This window comes from Dendropsophus ebraccatus, chromosome 1, assembly GCF_027789765.1.
Source record: "Dendropsophus ebraccatus isolate aDenEbr1 chromosome 1, aDenEbr1.pat, whole genome shotgun sequence".
NCBI lineage: Eukaryota > Metazoa > Chordata > Amphibia > Anura > Hylidae > Dendropsophus > Dendropsophus ebraccatus.
This window is the reverse complement of record NC_091454.1, coordinates 127,150,674-127,171,990: the sequence shown is the minus strand read 5'-3', so window position 1 is coordinate 127,171,990 and position 21,317 is coordinate 127,150,674. Positions and strand designations below refer to the sequence as shown.

General features: G+C 43.1%; 1 protein-coding gene across 2 annotated transcripts in view; it reads right to left on the bottom strand.

The window, feature by feature from the left end:
• The window catches only part of CCDC3 (coiled-coil domain containing 3), an 81,377-nt gene that overhangs the window by 24,144 nt on the left and 35,916 nt on the right, over nucleotides 1-21,317 (bottom strand). For both annotated transcript variants that reach the window (XM_069956190.1, XM_069956189.1), the window contains exon 2: nucleotides 16,646-16,811. In XM_069956190.1, the coding sequence (XP_069812291.1) occupies nucleotides 16,646-16,810 (165 nt within the window). In that variant the 5' untranslated portion in view covers nucleotide 16,811. The remainder of the gene's footprint in view (nucleotides 1-16,645; nucleotides 16,812-21,317) is intronic.

Genomic DNA, 21,317 nt, shown 5'->3' with positions numbered 1-21,317 from the left:
TTTTTGTCATGAAGAAGCCAGCTCCTGCGGGGAGACACCTGACCAAATTCTCCCTAACTTCCTGGGACACTGTTTTGGTCTCAGGGTGAAATGAAGGATAAACACAGGCTGGTGTAGCAACATAAAACAAGACTATTGCACAATAATGTGTGAAGGTATTCCTATTCAGCTCTGGGCACAAATAGAGCATTCATAAAACTGTATTGGAGGCCTGTTTGGGTTCTTCAGAAATTCTCTGGGAGTTAATCAGGAATTCCTGAAAATTGCAAATCACTGAATCATTCAATTCCCTAGTGCTTCTCCAGCAATATAAGTCACATTAGTCCTATCAGTAGAGAAATTATCTGCCAGGACTTTAAAATTGATGTAACATCAATTCTGTAGGAGAAACCTACACCTAGGAGAAACAGGAACATAAAAAAACAGAACTGCTTAAAATTGGTTGCAAAATGAGCCAAGATGTTTTGCAATATCTGGAATATCTAAATGAAACATATGAGTAAGGCCAGCAGAGGAGAGCTACATCTGCACAGCTTCAGTTCATAAGGGGATGTTGCCCATGGGGGACAGGTAAAGAATATTGCATTACACACAAACCATAATATATATACTACAGTTCAAAAGTTTGGGGTCACCCAAACAATTTTGTGTTTTCCATGAAAAGTCACACTTCTTCACCACCATACGTTGTGAAATGAATAGAAAATAGATTCAAGACATTGACAAGGTTAGAAATAATGATTTTTATTTGAAATAACATTGTTTTTACATCAAACTTTGCTTTTGTCAAAGAATCCTCCTTTTGCAGCAATTACAGTATTGCGCACCTTTGGCATTCTAGCTATTAATCTGTTGAGGTAAACTGGAGAAATTGCACCCCACGCTTCTAGAAGCAGCTCCCACAAATTGGATTGGTTGGATGGGCACTTCTGGCGTACCATACGGTCAAGCTGCTCCCACAACAGCTCAATGGGGTTCAGATCTCGTGACTGCGCTGGCCACTCCATTACCTATGATAGAATACCAGATGCCTGCTTCTGCTGTAAATAGTTCTTGCACAATTTGGAGGTGTGTTTAGGGTCATTGTCCTGTTGTAGGATGAAATTGGCTCCAATCAAGCGCTGTCCACTGGGTATGGCATGGCGTTGCAAAATTGAGTGATAGCCTTCCTTATTCAGAATCCCTTTTACCCTGTACAAATCTCCCACCTTACCAGCACCAAAGCAACCCCAGACCATCACATTACCTCCACCATGCTTAACAGATGGCTTCAGGCATTCTTCCAGTATCTTTTCATTTGTTCTGCGTCTCACAAACGTTCTTCTTTGTGATCCAAACACCTCAAACTTGGATTCATCCATCCACAACACTTTTTCCAGTCTTCCTCTGTCCAATAGAAAAAAGGGAAATTTTGGCAGCAGATCTATGACTGCAGGTTGCACGCTGCTTGTGGCTTAAGTACAGACAAAAAACTAAAGGTGCAACAGCAACCCACAGGTGTAAAGGCCCACCTTATATACTCCACCCAGCGTACACACGGTAAACACCTACTCCGTAGATATTAAAAATTAAAATATAGAAAATTTTTAGAAAAGTGAGGATCTTTTTGATCAAACAGAGTGTACCATGTCGCCAACGTTAAGGCGTCCTCGAGACATGGACCCTACTCTAGCATTTTCACACTAGCAGTGGCCTCTCCTGGGCTGTTTAAGTTTAAGGGCATGTAGCCCGAAACATGTCGATCCTTTGGACTAGGAGTATCTGTTTCATCTTCAAATAAAAGTTTGCTTTTATGGGACTGGATATCTGGAGCCGGATCTTCTTTCTTCGTCTTTGCATTTGCTGTGTGCCATACAGCTGTCCCGTGCACCATCCAGGCTTCCCAGCGGATGTTCAGTGAGCTGCCTTACTTTTACTCCATTTTCTCCTGGGCTGAATAAGCCTACAACTGGGCAGATAGAAGCCAAATGATCTCTTTTATAGCAGCCTTGGGAACACTTTTTTCCAGTCTTCCTCTGTCCAATGTCTGTGTTCTTTTGTCCATTTTAATCTTTTTCTTTTATTGGCCAGTCTCAGATATGGCTTTTTCTTTGCCACTCTGCCCTGAAGCCGAAAATCCCGCAGCCACCTCTTCAATGTAGATGTTGACACTGGTGTTTTGCGTTTACTATTTAATGAGGATGCCAGTTGGGGACCTGTGAGGCATCTGTTTCTGAAACTAGAGACTCTAATGTGCTTATCTTCTTGCTTAGTTGTGCAACGCGGCCTCCCACTTCTTTTTCTACTCTGGTTAGAGCCTGTTTGTGCTGTCCTCTGAAGGGAGTAGTACACACCGTTGTAGGAAATCTTCAATTTCTTAGCAATTTCTCGCATGGAATAGCCTTCATTTCTAAGAACAAGAATAGACTGTCGAGTTTCAGATGAAAGTTCTCTTTTTCTGGCCATTTTGAGCGTTTAATTGACCCCACAAATGTGATGCTCCAGTAACAATCTGCTCAAAGAAAGGTCAGTTTTGTAGCTTCTGTAACAAGCTAGACTGTTTTCAGATGTGTGAACATGATTGCACAAGGGTTTTCTAATCATCAATTAGCCTTCTGAGCCAATGAGCAAACACATTGTACCATTAGAACACTGGAGTGATAGTTGCTGGAAATGGGTCCCTATACACCTATGTAGATATTGCACTAAAAACCAGACATTTGCAGCTAGAATAGTCATTTACCACATTAGTAATTTATAGAGTGTATTTGTTCAAAGTTAGGACTAGTTTAAAGTTATCTTCATTGAAAAGTACAGTGCTTTTCCTTCAAAAATAAGGACATTTCAATGTGACCCCAAACTTTTGAACGGTAGTGTATAAAAGCAAAAGGTTTTCCGCTGCTACTCCGTATATGCTTTACTTGCTGCAATATAGCTGGCTATTCTCTTTTTCGGAATAGGAGTGCAGAGGACCTCACCTGTGGGTGATCAGGCATTGCAACATGGATAAAAGGAAACGTTTCTCGCTCCCGTTTCTCACCATAGCTCGCTAATCTTTATATGTCATGGTGGGAAGATCTTTTTTTGTTTAATGTACAAAATACTTTTTTTGGAGACGTGGTCTGGTACGGCCGTTACATCGATGATCTCTTGTCTATATGGGGTCGTGATGTGGCGGCGGTACTAGACTTCGTCTCTTTTCTCAATTCTAAGCATTTAAATTTACGTTTCACGAGTGATTTGTTTTTTGATAAATTAAATTTTTCGGATCTGTGTCTGAGGGGGGACTCCACTGAACAAAGGGTGGTAACTTGGCAATTTAGGAAGGCAACTGCTGGCAATGGCATATTGCAAGCTGAGAGTTGCTACCCTTCCCACACAATAAAAGTGGTATCAGTGGGAGAATTTTTGAGATTAAAAAGATCTTGTTTTCTCCACAGCTTATAGTAAACAATTCCCAGCCATTAACCCCTTAAGGACAGAGCCTGAAATGGCCTTAATGACAGAGACAAATTTTATGAATATGACCAGTGTCACTTTAGTCATTAATAACTTCGGGATGCTTTTACCTATCCGGCTGATTCTGAGATTGTTTTCTCGTGACATATTGTACTTTACATTTCTGGTAAATTGGAGTCGATACTCATAACAAATCTTTATGAAAAAAACCCAAATAAGGTGAAAAAATGTGAAAAAATGCATTTTTCCAACTTTGAAACTTCTTTGCGTATACAGAAAGTGGTTATACCACATAAATTATATATTAAATAGCATTAGCAACATGTCTACTTTATGTTGGCGGCATTTATTAAACTATCTTTCATTTTTTTTAGACGATAGGAAGCTTAAAACATTAGCAGCAAATTTCCAAATTTTCAGTAAAATTTCAAAATCAGATATTTTTAGGGACCTGTTCAGGTTTAAAGTGTATTTGAGGGGCCTGTATGTTAGAAAGCCCCACAAAGCACCCCATTTCAGAAACTGCACCCCCCAAACTCTGCAAAAGCATATCCAGAAAGTGTTTAAACCCTTTAGGGGAGTCACAGAAATAAAAGCCAAGTGTGTAAGGAATTTGAAAATTTTAATTTTCTGTGCAGAGATTTTATTGTAATCCAATATTTTTCATAATTATAAACCTATTACCAGAGAAATGCACCCCAATAATTATTGCCCCGTTTCTGCAGTTTATAGAAATACCCCATATGTGGCCCTATTGCGCTATTTGACGCAACCACAAGCCTCAGATATAAGGGAGCGCCTAGTGAATTTCAACGCCTCCGTTATATTTGGTCATTTTTGACTGTACCACTTCAGGTTGGCAGAGGCTCTGGGGTGTCAAAACCTAAAAAACACCCCTAAAGGGACACCATTTAGAAAACTACACCCCTCAAGGAATGTAACAAGGGGTGCGGTGAGCATCTGGACCCCACAGGTGCTTCACAGATTTTCCGAACAATATGGCGTGAAAAAAGAAAAATTTATTTTTTACACTAAAACGTTGTTCTAGCCTTCAATTTTTCATTTTCTTAAAGGGATAAGAGGCAAAAAAAGACAAAAAATGTGTAGCGCAGTTTCTCCCGAGTACAGAAATACCCCACATGTGGCGATAGAGTGCCAAGGGGGCGCAGGACGAGCCTCCAAAGGGAAGGAGCGCCAATTGGCTTTTGGAAGCTGAATTTCACTGAAAAGGATTTCAAGGGCCATGTCGCATTTACAGAGCCCTCGTGCTGCCAAAACACTGGAAACCCCCCACAAGTGATTCCATTCTGGAAACTACACCCCTCAAGGAATCTAATAAGGGGTGCAGTGAGCATATGGACCCCACTGGTGACGGGCACAAATGTGGAACAATGTGACGTGAAAGGGAAAAATTTCATTTTTTCACTTTCATGGCACAAATGTGCCCGTCATCAAGGGGTCCATATCCTCACTGCACCCCTTGTTAGATTCCTTGAGGGGTGCAGTTTCCAGAATGGGGTCACTTGTGGGGGGTTTCCAGTGTTTTGGCAGCAGGAGGGCTCTGTAAATGTGACATGGCGTTCATCATCCATTCTAGCCAAATCCAACCTCCAAAATCCAAATGGCGCTCCTTCCCTTCGGAGGCTTGCTCTGCACCCACATGGCGCTTTATGTCCACATGTGGGGTATTTACGGACTCGGGGGAAATTGCTCTACACATATTGTGTGTTTTTTTCTCTTTTAACCCCTTGTGAAAATGATAAATTCAAGGCTAAACCAACATTATAGTGTAAAAAATGTAATATTTCATTTTCACGCCACATTGTTCCACATTTGTGCCCGTCACCAGTGGGGTCAATATGCTCACTACACCCCTTGTTACATTCCCTGAGGGGTGTAGTTTCCATAATGGGGTCACTTGTGGGGGGTTTCAACTGTCTTGGCAACACAGAGGCCTTTTGAATGCAACATGGCCCCTCAAAATCCATTCCATCCAAATCCAGCCTTCAAAAACGAAATGGTGCTCGTTCCCTTCGGAGGCTTGCCCTGCACCCGCATGGCGCTTTATGTCCACATGTGGGGTATTTACGGACTCGGGGGAAATTGCGCTACACATTTAGTTTTTTTTCTCCTCTTTTAACCCCTTGTGAAAATGATATATTCAAGGCTAAACCAACATTATAGTGTAAAAAATGTAATACTTCATTTTCACGCCACATTGTTCCACATTTGTGTCCGTCACCCGTGGGGTCCATATGCTCACTACACCCCTTGTTACATTCCTTGAGGGGTGCAGTTTCCATAATGGGGTCACTTGTGGGGGGTTTCAACTGTATTGGCAACACAGGGGCCTTTTGAATGCAACATGGCCCCTCGAAATCCATTCCATCCAAATCCAGCCTTCAAAAACCAAAGGGCGCTTCTTCCCTTCGGAGGCTTACCCTGCACCCGCATGGCGCTTTATGTCCACATGTGGGGTATTTCCAAACTCAGGGGAAATTGCTCTACACATTAAATGTTTTTTTTATCTTTTAACCCCTTGTGAAAATGAAAAAACATGACAAGATTAATGATTTAGAGTAAAAATTTTACAAAAATTACACTAAATGTTGGTCTAGCCTTGATTTTTTTCCATTTCCACAAGGGGTTAAAAAAGAAAATGAACACAAAACGTGTAGGGTAATTTCCCCTCAGTACGAAAATACCCCACATGTGGACATAATGTGCCATATGGGCACAGGGCAAGTCACCAAAGGGACAGAGCGCCATTTAGAGGCTGGAATGGAGGATGGAGGCCATGTCGCAATTACAAAGCTCCTGTGCTGCCAGGACAGTAGAAACCCCCGACAAGTGACCCCATTCTGGAAACTACACCCCATAAGGAATCCAACAAGGGGTGCAGTGAGCATATGGACCCCACTGGTGACGGGCACTTACGTAGAACATGTGCCGAGAAAATAAAAAATACAATTTTTTTCATTTTCACGTCCCAAATGTGGCCGTCACCAGGGGGCCATATCCCCGCTGCCCCCCTTCTTAGATTCCTTATGGGGTGTAGTTTCCAGAATGGGGTCACTTGTGGGGGGTTTCTACTGTCCTGGCCGCACAGAGGCTTTGTAATTGCATCATGGCATCCTCTAATGGGAATGGCGGCCATACCTATTTAGCTGGGGAAAAGGGACAATTCTAATTTATTTGGGGGTATTAGGCCAATTATTAGTTTATAAGGTTGAAAATGACAAGTGTCCATCAAATTCAACCTGTGTTGATCCAGAGGAAGGCAAAAAAAAACCCTCGTAAGGCAGACGACAGTAGCCTCATCACAGGGGAAAAATTCCTTCCCGACTCCATAATGGCGATCAGAATACTCCCCGGACCAACGTGACCCCTGAAATAGGAATAAGGGACAGAATTTAGATAATGTAGAACCCCAGTGACGTGTGGTGCGCCTTGGAGCGATCCAGTATGCAGAGGCCGGGGGGATCAGGACAGGTGTCACACTGGAAAATGTTGTCCTTCCTGATCCCCCTGTTACACCACACTCTGCACTTCTTCTGGGGTCTCCCTTTCTCCAGTGTGGGGGACGTCACCTGGAAAATGTTGCCCTGGTGCGATACGGGGTCCTTCATATCCAGAAGCGCTGGGTCCGCTCCATGGCTGCTAAATATTAGGGCGCTATTACTACTTCTGATATGTTCGGATCGTGCCGCAAGCTACAGGGCAGCGAGAGACCAGAGGAGGGGGCGCTGGTATAAAAGTTATCCCCGTACAGATGGTGACCTTTATCCAGCAGTGGGAAGATCAGTTCCCGGACGATCTTCCCACTAACTCCGAGGATGGGGGAGGGGGCATCTGGGGGCTGGATTCGGGTGTCCCTTCCTACATACACTCTAAGGGTACGTGCACACTGCGGAATCGCGACAGATAACCCTTCGTGCATTCCACAGCTGGCACCCACCGGCGGACTGATGCAGGCGCGCGTCTCCACACGTGTCATAGACTCCATTCTATGCACGGGCGGATTCCGCTCTCCGTCCAACGTGTTCATTCTTTGGATGGACGATGGAATCCGCCCGTGCATAGAATGGATTCTATGACACGGGTGGAGACACATGCCTGCATCAGTCCGCCGGCGGGTGCCAGCTGTGGAATGCACGAAGGGTTATCCTTCGCCATTCCGCAGTGTGCACGTACCCGAAATCTGTAAGTGTACCCTAAGGTACGCTCACAGAGTTTGTAGAATTTCACTCCATACCGTCATCTCTTATTGGGACGGTACTGGCGGAAAAGATGTGTCTGGGGGGCAGCGTACGCTACACTACCCCCAGACACGTCACTGGAGGATGAGGATGATGAGGATGAATGGAGGAACGAAGGACCCCCCATTCATCCTCACTGGCTGTTTCGGTGTCGGAGGTAATAATAACGTATCCCTCTGACGCCGAAAACACCCTGGGGGCCATCTTTATACGGGGATTAGTATATGGGGTATGTAGTGGTGTAGTGTCAAACTTTATTCAATGTAGTGTGGTGTAATGTAGTGTTTTTTACGTGTTTTTTTACAGTAAGTATAAAAAAAAAACCTACGCCAACAAAGGAGTTGCTGATAAATGCCGCAGTTATGTGCGGCACTTATAAGCAGACCGTGGCAGTAGAATATAGAAAAAAAACACCCTACGCCAAAAAGGAGGAGTTGCTGATTAGCAGCGCACTTTCGTGCGATGCTGATCAACACTCAGCGGCGATAGGGTGCGGAAAATAGAAAAAAAAAAATTTGAAAAAAAAAAAATTCTGAACATCCCTGTAGCTGCTGATAAGTGTATTACACATATCAGCCGCTAGAGGGCAGCAGAGCGCAAAATACGGAAAGAGCCGACGCTGGAGCCGAAAATAGCCGAGAGAAGCCGAACGTGACGTCACGGAAGAAGCCGAAGACCCGAACGAAGACGAGGATGCCGCGAACCCGGAAGACGCCGATCAGGAGCCCGGGACAGGTGAGTAATGTACAAATACCTGCTCTGGACCCCTCGGCTGCCTAGCTGAGGGGTCCAGGGCAGGTATTTACTATATTGTGGGACTCTGATCGCCGTGCCACCGGCCCGATCGCCGTGAATGGCCGGCCGGTACCGGCCGGCCGTTCACGGCGATCGGGCCGGTGGCACGGCGATCACCATTACTTTTTACAGTAATGGCGGTCGGTGCCGTCCTCGGACAGCACCGACCGCCATTTTTTTCCGGGTCATCGGGTCACCGATGACCCGGAAAGGTTCCGATCGCCGCTATTGGCTGATCTGAATTGATCAGCCTATAGCGGCGATCGTAAGCACGGGGGGTGTTAACCACCCCCCGTGCCGTGAAGCTAAGATGGCCTGCTATGATTTATAGCAGGCCATCTTCCCCGACCGCTGTGTGTGAACACGCAGCGATCGGGGAAACATCGGGCGTAAATTTACGCCCTGATGCGCCAAGTACCAGGGCGCGAGGGCGTAAGTTTACGCCCGATGTCGTTAAGGGGTTAAACACATAATCCAAAAATATTTACTCATTTTGTACCAAGACCAGTTTTTGCGCACAGTTCTGCAGGACAATTGCAGAATTGTGGCAAAAAAGGTGTTTCAATTGGTAATATAGTTTCACCTACTGTACTGAAACAAAACAAATCCAACACCACTTGGTTAACACAGAAAGGATTTTTTTCCTTGCAATGGAGCTAGATGTAATATGTGCCAGTTCACACACAAAGCTCAAACCTTTATGCTGCGTTTACACGGAACGATTATCGTTTGAATTTTCACAATAACGATCGCATTTGAGCGATAATCGTTCCGTGTAAACACAGCAAACGATCAAGCGATGAGCGATAAATCTTTTATTTTGATCTTTTAACATGTTCTCAAATCGACGTTCATCGTTCGCTAAAAATTCGCAGATCGTTTCGTGTAAAGTCTTTCAAAGATTCACCCTATGTAAAAGATGGGCTTAAGCGATCTCAAAAACGATTGCATTAACGATTTTTCTTATGAATTTTCTTACGATTTTTCTAACGATTTATTCGTCTAAACGCTGATCGTTATAAAAACCAAATCGTTGTTTCAAAATCGTTAAATGATCGATTGGGCGAATTATTGCTCCGTGTAAACCCAGCATTAGTGATTCCAAACAACAAACATCATATTCCATACAATCATTCATTAATTGTAATAGCAAAGGAGTTGTTTACTGCATAGTATGCACAACATGTAATGTCATTTATGTCTGATGCACAATTCGAAAATTAAAAGATCGCATCTCAAAACACATTCATGACATACAGATGTAGCCAGGGTTAACATGATCCCTCACTCAACAATTGTGTCAGGGAGCAATGCTAAGTCAATTAGAGTGTCGAGATAAATGCGTCATTGTGATCAAGTTAACCCTGCTACAGGGTCACAGCATGGTGGCAGCACCTACATAAAAAAAGCTTCTTTTTTTTTTATGTACCTGCCATCAGGTGCTTAGTGACTATGGGCCTGACTAAAGTACAATCAGGCAAATTGAGTTTCCCTTTAGAAACCAACCTCTTAGATATCACTTATGCTAGTGAACAGAAAAAAACTGGTAAAACCCCATGTGAGAAATGTATGTTCAGATTTAATGTAACAGCTATAAATTCATAAAATTTGTGGTTACTAATCTATTGGCGGAAGGCATTGTTAACCACAGTGGATATAGCAAAAAAAAATAAAAAACAGTAGTACTTTCCCTTTGGCTCTATAATCCAGCATTCTACTTGCTATTCAGGTACAGTATCTAAATAGTTTATCTTTTAAGTCATGTAAATGTATGGTGTGGGAAATATCCCAGTTGTCAGAACTTGTGTGTTTAGGCCTCCTACCCAACTATGAGTAGACATATAATTACCATGGCATTAGTGATGGCAACTGTACAGGGAGCTAGAGGCAGTAAAAAGCTGTGGGTTTTTACTGCCCTGTGAACAGCCAGGAATACCATCAAACAGACCATGAAACAAGGAACCACAATATGCCTATTGCAAGTTAAAAGAATACAATGAAAAAGTACACAGCAATAAAACAGAAGTCACTTAGTGATGTGTAAACAGTGTTTAGCAACAAGTCATGTTCAACCATTATGTCCTACAATGTGCTTAATTGATTTACTACATGTTGACTTCCAGCAAATATCCTAACATGGTACATAAAAGCTACAAAACCCCTGCATATATTTACGTGGCAGATGCAGAAAATTCCACAACTGTTCAGATCAGCTTTTTAAGGCTTTCTTCAGACACAGATGTAAAGCGGCCAAAAAAACACCCAAGTAACCGGTTGAGTAAGAAGATAGTAAGGTGAAAGGGTGAACCTGAGCTTTAGAGGTATGTGCAAGCCCTGCTCGAACCAGAGTTGTCCCTTAGGGTATGTGCACACTGCGGCGCGTGGATACCGCTTAAAGTTCTGCATGTCCCATAGACTCAATGATATTCTCAAACATGTAAATTCTTTGGGCAGACAGCGGATTTTGTTTGAGAATATCACTGACTCTACCGGACAGTCAGAACTTCAAAGTTCTGCTCATATTCTGTGGTGTGCAAATACTCTTAGAAGTGCTATAAATAGGGAAGGGTTAAAGAGGGTGGTAATGGAGTTCTTTTTGGTTTGGTACTCCCACAATCTAATTTAAAATGTGGTTTTATTGGTAATTGGGTAAGTTAATTTTAATGACTGCTTGTTAACATTGGATAAGAAAAATTCTAAATACACCAGGGCAGCGCACGTCTTCTGTGCACCGTGCACAATTATGTAATTTCATTGCACGCAGCCTGTAGGGAATGACCTGCGCTGCTCTGGCACAGATTACAGGAAAAGGATCATTTGTGGTTCATTTGGCAGGTGATGCAGTTATTGTCCATAAAAACAACTTTTAAACTTAAAACCCCGTGCCCTATGAGAGTATCTGTGCCCTAACTTTGCACCACCCCTCCGTCCCTCCTACTCACCCTCTTCATCATTAGTAATGCAACTGGAACATTCTCTCCATACAGAACACTGCACAGGTCCTTAACAATCTAGCCCATGTACCGTGCTGACACAGGTGGGGAATAGGAAGCAATCTGCCTGGAGCATTTCTAATGATGAGGAGGGCGGGGAGGGGGGACAGAGAGGTTGTGACAGCCTAATGCATACATAATCCAGGCCACCCCCGTGGGGCATGGGGCTGCTAGTTTAAAAGTAAATTTTTAGCACAATAACTGCATCACCTGCCAAACGGACCGCAGGACACATCTTGGATTAAAAGCAGCTATCTGAAGGTACAAGTGAATTGGGGGGGGGGGCAGATTGTGGGTACAGAGTCACTTTAAATCATCCCCAAAATCACAGGTTATCTTACAAGAAAACCATTTGGCAACCAAAGCAAGGAGGAAAACCTTTTCCATAAGGCTGAATTCACAATTTCTGCAATGGAACTGTAATATCAGTGCTAAGTATTCAGTAAATCTAAATGTAACAAAGTATAGGTGTATACTAAGGAACATATGGGACCTTGTGTTCCGGCAACCTATGCTCATTCTATAGGTACTTCATTCAAAATGGAATTGTAATATTGTAGGGTTTCATTTCAGCTGTCAAAATAATCCAAAAATGATGTAATCCCAGTGACTACAGCAAAAAGTACATCTTCCCTGATTCATGTATTACAACTTCCTATAAGCATCATTCAAGGCATGTGTAGGTTGTCTGGACAAGTTATTGTTTTAATCTTGACTATAAAAGGCCTAATAAACATTTTAAGTGTTTTAGAGGATGACAATAACGTGGAAGAGGTTCTCACACAGCTTGTAAAATTTGCATCTTTTACAGTTCCCTAAAGTAATCTTTCCGTAAACCACCAGAAGCAAACCTACTACAAACAATGACTCAATGGGGAGCTAGGAAGTACAGTACCTGGTCAGAAGCAGCTGGTTTCTAGGAATAGACATTATTGCACTTTCTCTGCTGACTAACAAAAATGCTTTTTTTCTTAAAAAAAAAAAAAGTGAAAGAGACAGAGATAGCAAAATTTCAAAAATCTCCAATCTCTAGGAAGTGGAATTTTTGATGAAATAATCTGCCCCATAGCATAGAAGCAAATCCATAATTAAAGTGTGGTACCCTCAAGAAATTTAAAAAGTGTTGGGCCAAAAACATAACGAGTCTTTCTAGGTTGGGTGATATAGGAATAGCATAAAGAAATACTATTTCTTGTACAGAATTTCAGCTGTATGCACACAGTTACTGGGTCCAGAACACAAGGCCTGAAGCCTGGTGCCTTAGGGAATGGGGCCATAGGCAGTTGCTCCCCACTCCCCCAAAACACACAAACTGGCCCTGAATAAGATGAGCATAGTTATTCTGCTGATCATCATTATGTAGGAACCTTTGCTCCCTGCTGTTTAACCTCTAAAATGCTATGATCAATGCTCGTTATAGCATTCAAAGGAAAATACTGAGAACCCATACCTAATATACCAGCTCAGGGTTGTCAGACAATATTTCCTAGTGGTAGAACATACTAAGGTATGCTCTTATGATAGTCTGTCTAATATTAGTACACAGACTAATGTATTGTATATAGAGATATCCCAGTTGATTTATAGTTAAAAAGTGAAACTGAATGAAATATATACACAAAAAAGTTTTTTTTGTAACTAAAAGTAACTGAAACTGTAAAAAAAAAGGAAAGAAAAAAAGTTATTTTGTTAACAACTTTTTTAAATATATGTGTGTAAAATCATTAATTTCTACATTTCAGGGGCAGAACCAAAGCTGAGCTTTTTTGCCAGTAGTTCAGGAACATAAATGTCTTTCCCTTACATCTCTAGTCAATCAGTAGAAAATAACATGTGGGGGGAGAATTAGCTACTCATCCACTGGGTTTCAAGGTGCTATGTGGGCTTATAGAAAGAAACAGCTGCAACACAGTATAGAGAAATTATAGACTTAGCATAGAGCTGCTACTGTTGCTCCTGCTGAGAAGCTAAAGGGAGGAGGAGGAGGAGATTACGCGGCTGCATTGTGGACATACGGTCAGGGCCGTATTAACAACTGCTGCTGCCCTAGGCACTAAACTTGAAGGTGCCCCATCTTGGGGAGCGTGGGGGAGTGCTGTTTTGGCCTCATGCATTTCTCTACATGTAGAAACATTGTCTAAGTCACAATTTTCATGGTTTTTAACTGCTTGAAAAATAAATAAATTTCAACATTGAATCAATAATTAGAGCCGTCTGCATATTGTCTGACTGAATTCTCACCACAGGATTGGTAGATTGGTAGGTTGTAACTCCAGACCTGAACAATTCCACCATACCCCCTCACCCCCTTAAAAAGACACCAGATTTACTGGCAAGTCTAAATGGGAAGTGGGAGACTAAAAAAATAAAAAACAAAAAAGGTTGTCTCCTTCCCCCTGCTCCCTGGTGCTGCCCTCCTGCAAGGTGCTGCCCTAGGCACCGCACCACGGGTGCCTAGTGGTAAATACGGCCCTGCACACAGCAGTAGGTAAGCTGGTATTTGCACAAGGGAAGCTGCCATTAATTTTATGGGAGGTGAGAGAAGAGAGGGAAGCCTCGATTTACCTTTGAGGAACTGTGTAAATCACCTTGAACAAAGAATCTGGTTCATTGTGCAGGTACACAGTCCAGGCTTCCTTAGATTCTCTCTCACCTTTCCTGCATATTGCAAATATTAAGCCCCCACCCTCCCTTCCTGTAATCTACCCTAATCTATTTACAGAGATAGATTTCTCCTGACAGCAGGCAGGGGACAGCAAATTACAAGGGAGAGATATATCTAGTGGCCAAACTTTAATGCTTTTTTATAGGGTTAGAAGTAATTTTTGGTAAATTTAATGATTTATAAATTGGCTAGAATCACATTGACCGGTTGTATAAATGATATATAACAGATATAACCTTAACAAAGTGTTAGGTTTTATAATTATTAAATATGATTAATGTATGCAAAAGAAAAAGAAAAACAGTTCTGGTTCTCAATGCCAAAGCGGTATAGTCTTAAAGGGGTTAGATGCAAAAATATACACAAAATGCTTCATCAGCTTTCCAAGGCTAAATGAATATAGTATGATTTGTAATATGTAAAGACAAAAAAACATAACAAATGACTGATCACAAGGAAGGAGGTTGTTGACAGGGAAATGAAAAATAAGTGAAATAATGAATATAAACACACAATTACCAGCACTCCCACAGGCCAACCCCCTACCAGAGACATTTTTACGGTCTAATATTTCAAGGTTGATGACAGTTTAAACTGGAGGGCAAAGAAAAAAAAGTTCAACAGATGGTCTAGGAAGTTGCCTGACAATAAGGAGGTTAGTAAGGTTCAGGGATTGGCTTTATCTGATAGAATTCCTTAGACAAGAAAACATTAAAACTATAAGTTGCTGATCACTCCTTGTTAATTCCCAGAGAAATTATTTTTCTTTCCTGAACCACATGAACCTATAAATAGCAATGACAACTATGGACAGGACCTGACAGTTGTGTATATCATGCTCCAGACATGTGGGGCACAGACTGGTGAATTAGAGTGCTGTTTAACATTAGGGTAAGTAACACTTAGCTTAGCTAGCTCTTGGTAGGTCGATTCAAGTTACAGGCCATGAACTTCCTCTTCAGGAAAGTGGGTTACATTGTTTTGTACACACCAGTACATTTTTTAATTGGTTTATATGATATTGTTAGAATGCCTAAGAACTTCTGCTCTTTCCCCTCTCTGCTTAAGGTTACAAACACACTTGCCGGATCTGCAGCGAGTCTCCTTGCTGCGTTTTTGCAGCGAGACTCGCTGCAGATCCCGGCCCTATACTTTCAATAGCAGTCTGCAGCCCGCCCCATTAACCCCCCGGCCGCCGGACATTATACATTACCGGGTCCCCGTTCCTGCTTGCGGCGGGGCAGCGCACTGATTGGCCAGGCGGAACGTGCCGGGAGCCGCTGAAGCAAGCAGGAGCCGGGATCAGGTAATGTATATCGCCCCCGGCCGCACGATCGCCCCCAGCCCTGCAGCCCCCGACTGCATGATTGCCCCCAACCCCGCAGCCCCCGGCCGCATGATGGCCCCCAGCCGCACGATCGCCCGCAGCCCTCGGCCGCAGGATCGCCCCCAGCCCTGCAGCCCCCGACCGCACGATCGCCCCCAGCATCTCAGCCCCCGGCCGCACGATCGCCCCCAGCGGGCGATCGTGCAGCCGGGGGCTGCGGGGCTGCGGGCGATCATGCGGCCGGGGGCTGCAGGGCTGCAGGCGATCATGCGGCCGGGGACTGCGGGGCTGCGGGCGATCGTGCGGCCGGGGGCTGCGGGGCTGGGGGCGATCATGCGGCCGGGGGCTGGGGGCGATCGGGGCTGCAGGGGGGCGGGCAGGATATACATTACCTGATCCCGGCTCCTGCTTGCTTCGGCAGCTCCCGGCACGTTCCTTGAAGACACCGGGAGCCCCGAAGCAAGCAGGAACGGGGACTGGGTAATGTATAATGTCTGGCAGCCAGGGGGTTAATGGGGCGGGCTGCAGACAAAATCGCAGCAGGGATGTACATCCCTGCTGCGAGTTTCTCTGCTATTGAAAGTATAGGGCCGGGATCTGCAGCGAGTCTCCCTGCAAAAACGCAGCAAGGAGACTCGCTGCAGATCCGGCAAGTGTGTTTGTAACCTAAAGGAAATACATTGTTCTTTTTTAACTAATTAAAGCCAGATACCAAAACAGGTTTTCTTTTCTAATTGTGTATTACTTTCTGATTATTTTATTTATTTTTTTGGAAACTTATTATGGGATTATGCTTTCTCCCTAGATGCTTTACAGCAAGCTCCATGGCCATAGACAGGACCTGTCCCATCGACATGAATGGAAAAGGTGTCACAGAGGTTCTTTGACCTCTACACAGGGCATTTCACAGGGAAGGGGATGCGAGGTTGTGTTACCATTCACTGCAATGCTATAGACATCACTTTCCAGTAGTTGCCTCATTATCATCACAGACAAAACAGAACATATTAGCTTAGTTTTAGGCTTAGTGGTCAAAATGAATACTTAGAAGATTTCCGGATTTTTATTCAAATATAGATAGTAAAATAATTCTAATAATATTCCTAATAATATTATAATATTCCTAAAGAATATGAGACATGATATAAAGTATAATTTTAAATCTTACCCTACTGTCTTCTTGGTTTTCCAATTCATACATTACTTGCTGTCCTTGAGAACAGTTGGAGTACTGGAAGAGACCAGAAAAGAGTCTCCAGTTGTCCTGAGTATCTGCAAATATTGCATCCTGAAAATTCACTCCATGTGGGAGCAAATTGTAATTCTCATCCATTCTACAAGACAATAAAATAAATGTTTTCAGCTATGTCTTTAAATCATGCTGCAAAAAGTAAAATGATGATTAAACACACAGTAGAAGAATTGATTTAGCAAATCCCTAGCGTGCAGTGCAGGCTGTCATTTAGTTCAGTTTGTATCATGTCAAGAGACTGTCACTATCTAGTGAAAATGGTTAGAAATACATGACTACTTTGCTTTGCAGCTCAGTTCCATTGAAGTGAATGGAGCTAAATTGTAATACCACACACAACTGAGGACAAGGGTGGTGCTGTTTTTGCAAGAAAGAAGCTGTTTTGTTCTTCGGGAGGCAGCTACCCAGCACCAGCTGATGGGTTCTGACAGCACTGACCGTTTGGCTGCAGTCCGTATGGATTAGGACAGGCATGTCCAAAGTCCGGCCGGAGGGCCATTTGCGGCCCACGTTCCGAACTTTTACGGCCCCCCAGGTATCCAGCTTGCTATTATCTGCCTGTGTTATAAAGCATATAGCATGTAGCATGTAAAATGGTCGGCCCTCGCACATGTTCACTTCATCAAATTTGGCACTCTTCGAAAAAAGTTTGGACATGACTGGATTAGGACGTATGTTCCTCTGCGGCGTCTGCGTCTAGGGTAAAGAGTCTTTGTTTGAGGAAGACTACAGTTGCACCAAACACCATATTTACCACAATGAATAAAGAAACACCTCCTATCTCTTTGGGCACTAGTGCACACAACCCCCTTTATGAAGCATTTGCTTCACCTAAAGTTTCCCTCATTTTCAAGTGGATTGGGAGTGCAACACTGTTGCAATATCTGCCGCCTTGCCAGAGAGAGGTCAGCACCGTGACCTTCAGATGAACAAATTAAAGTTGTCAGACAGGACACACCCTAATAAGGCTGGATTCACGCTGCGTTTCTGCAATCCGTCTTCTTCATCCGTTTTTTTAAAAAATGTATTCATTTGTGTGCATCCATTTCGATCCGTTTTCCCATTGTCTTTCATTATTTTAAAATAAAAAAAAAAGAAGGATCAAAACGGATCCTTTTTTTTTTTTAACCCTTAGAGGACCGGGCCAATTAAATTTTTTACATTTTTGTTTTTCCCTTCTTGTGCTTAAAAGGCCATAGCACTTGCATTTTTTCACCTAGAAACCCACATAAGCCCTTATTTTTTGCGCCACTAATTGTACTTTGCAATGACGGGCTGAATTTTTACATAAAGTACACTGCAAAAGCAGAAAAAAATAGAAACTGGGGTAAAACTGTCTTGGTATATATGTTTCTCAAGTCATTAACATTACAACGATATGTAACTTGCATTACTTTTATTGTATTTGATGGCTTTTAAAAAATTCAAACCATTGTTAACAAATATATGGTCCTTAAAATCGCTCTATACCCATGCTTATAGCGCTTTTATCCTTTGGTCTATGGGGCTGTGTGAGTAGTCATTTTTTGCGCCATGATTTGTACTTTCTATCGGTACCTTGATTGTGCATATGCGACTTTTTGATCACATTTTATTACAATTTTTCTGGATTTGATGGGACCAAAAATGCGCAATTTTGCAATTTGCGCTTACGCCGTTTACAGTGCAAGATCAGGAATGTGATAAATTAATATTTTGGGAGATTACGCACGCGGCGATATAAAACATGTTTATTTAATTTTATTTTTTTATAACATGGGGGTGATTCAAACTTTTATTAGGGGAGAGGTTTTTTTTTTATTAATAATAACACTTTTTTTCCTACACTTATACTAGAAGTCCCCAAGGGGGAACAACCCTAACCCCAGGGGGACTTTTAGTATAAGTATACTGATCTCTCATTAAGATCTATGCAGTATAGTTATACTGCATAGTTCGATGAGATAGGCATTGTATTGCTTTCGGCTGATGCAGCCGAAAGAAATAGAGTGCCAAGCCGGGATCAGCGCCATTACAGAGCAGACCCAGGTAAGAAGCAGGGATCGCCCCTTTGCGATCTCCTCTCGCGGGGGAGCGATCCACCCCACTAGACACCAGGGAAGGGCTGCAGTAATTGCTCAGATGCAGCTGTCAACTTTGACAGCTGCATCTGAATACTTAATTAGCAGGCACAGCGATCGGACCGTGCCCACTAATAGCCACAGTCCCAGGCTACAAGCGGCACCTGGGACCGCGGCCCCGCTCTGAACTCCCCTAGCAACAGATACAAAAATGAGGTTGACTCCATTTTTTGTACCTTAAAAAAAGGATACGTTTTTAAGCAGTTTGATCAGAATCTTTAAGGTACATGGTGAAAAGAAAAAAAGTCTTTCACATAAATATTTTAAAACTTCAGGTAGCAAGGTAAGTTTGTCAAGTGTCAGTGACTTTCCCACAAACAGTCTGTACTGATTTATATGGACAGCAAAACTTTTACTGCATAGTGAACAAAATGGGAGGCAGAAAGTCAAGGAATTTATGCCTGGAAGCATTAGAATTTTGGGCTTTGGCTCTGGACAGCAGGACAGACCTGAGAGCTCAGTATGTCCTGGGTAACACAAACAAAAATAGCGGAAGCCCTGTCCGGGCAAAAACTAACTCTGACAACAGCATCACTCAGGGAATTTTTCAGCACCAGCCCTACCTAAGGTGCTGACAGTGTGCTGTAGCTGGCAGTCCCCTAGTGAGCAGGGTGCCTTTTGGTTATATGTCTGTGCAGCGGATTATGCACTATCCTACTGTAATGAAGTGTCATAGAGGAGTTATTTGTGCCACACTCTGGCACACCCCACCACTCCTCCCTCCTCTTCATGAATAATCAATACTTCCCGGCCTGCTTCTTGCTTAGCTCAGCCAGTGTCTCTGATTGCAGATCAGTCCTCTGTAGGCAGTTTATGTTTGAAAGAAACACTCAGATACAGTTGAATTTCTGAGCCAAATGTGTTGGAGCTGTCTAGAGACCTGCCAGCAATTCATCCTTTGGTTCAAATCCTCTGATAGAAATGAAATATAGGTCTTTATTTTTTTTCTCATTATTGTATAATTTTTAAGGTTATGTTCACACACAGTATTTTTGCTCAGTATTTTGCAACCAAACCCTGGAGTAGATTGAAAACACAGAAATGCTATGTTTACACAATGTTGAAATTGAGTGGATGGCTGCCATTTAATGGCAAATGATGGCAATTTTTTCAAAACAACATCAATTATTTGCCATTAAATGGCGTCCATCCACTCGATTTCAGCTGGGATTTGAAACAAAGAACGACCTGCTGGTAGGTCTCTAGACAGAAGAGTTACCTCTAGACCACAGCTCAAGCACATTATGGGTCAGAGATTCAACTACATCTGAGTGTTTCTTTCAGACATAACCTGCCTACAGAGGACTGATCTGCAGAGACATCAGAGACACTGGCTGACAGTTGAACGAGCAGGAGGCCTGGCAGCATTGATTATTCATGAAAAAGAGGGAGGAGGAAGGATTGGTGAGGTGTGCCAGAGTTTGGAGCAAACAACTCCTGTTTGACACTTCATTACAATATGAGACCTGAGATTGTACATAATCCACTGCACGGACAAATTACCAAAAGGAACCATGCTCACTAGGGGACTGCCAGATATAGCACACTGTCAGCATCTTAGGTAGGGCCTTGGTGCTGACAGATTTCCTTTAATGATCAGACATTTTGCAGGGGAAAAAATAGATCTATTTGCCTCTGAGAAGTCCCCAAAATTTGTGGCCATAGTATGATCTACAAAAGCCTGGAGGATAGATCCCCTATCATTTCCAAAGTCAGACCTGCTGAATCTGTATGTCTTCCCTCCTCCAAACTTACTGTGCCAGACATTAAAGAAATATGAAGGAAAAAGAAGGTATGATCTTGTATTGCGGCGCTGCTTCACATAAAAATCCAAGGCGCATTGATTGGCGTCCCTTCAGCTGATCTGATGAAGGGACACTATGTCCCGAAATGCATTATCTGCACCTTTTTTAGCACATTTTTATTATTTCCTTATTATATTTATGTTTTAGTGTATTTATACACAATATAAAAGATGAGCTGTCAGCTCATCTATGCGCTCAATATGCAAATGAGTAGAGATGAGCCTGCTAGCCATAGGAAATTACTGGAGCAGTGATTTCCTATGGCCAATGGACTCATCTCAGCTCATTTGCATATTGAGCACGCAGATGAGCCGACGGCCAGATCTCCGCAGCAGGACTCGCACCAGGAGGAGGACATGCAGGAACGTGTGTGTAGGCGGGGACCTGTCCAGGGGTGGGGTGGGTTCAGGGGGGCTGCGCGGGGTGACAGGTTCCCTTTAACAAAACACAGTTTGCAGGAATCTCTGTTCTGCAAACTGCATTTTTTCTAGGGAATAGGTCTGCCATCCAGCAACAGCCCCCACATACCCCTAATGCTGGTAGTGCCCTCAAGAGAATACTCGCTGATGTTTTCCTCATGTTTCAGTATTCACCGGAAAGTACCAACAAAAGGAAGGATGTTTGACTCTAGAAGGAGCAACTGTTCGAGCATGATTCCTTCAA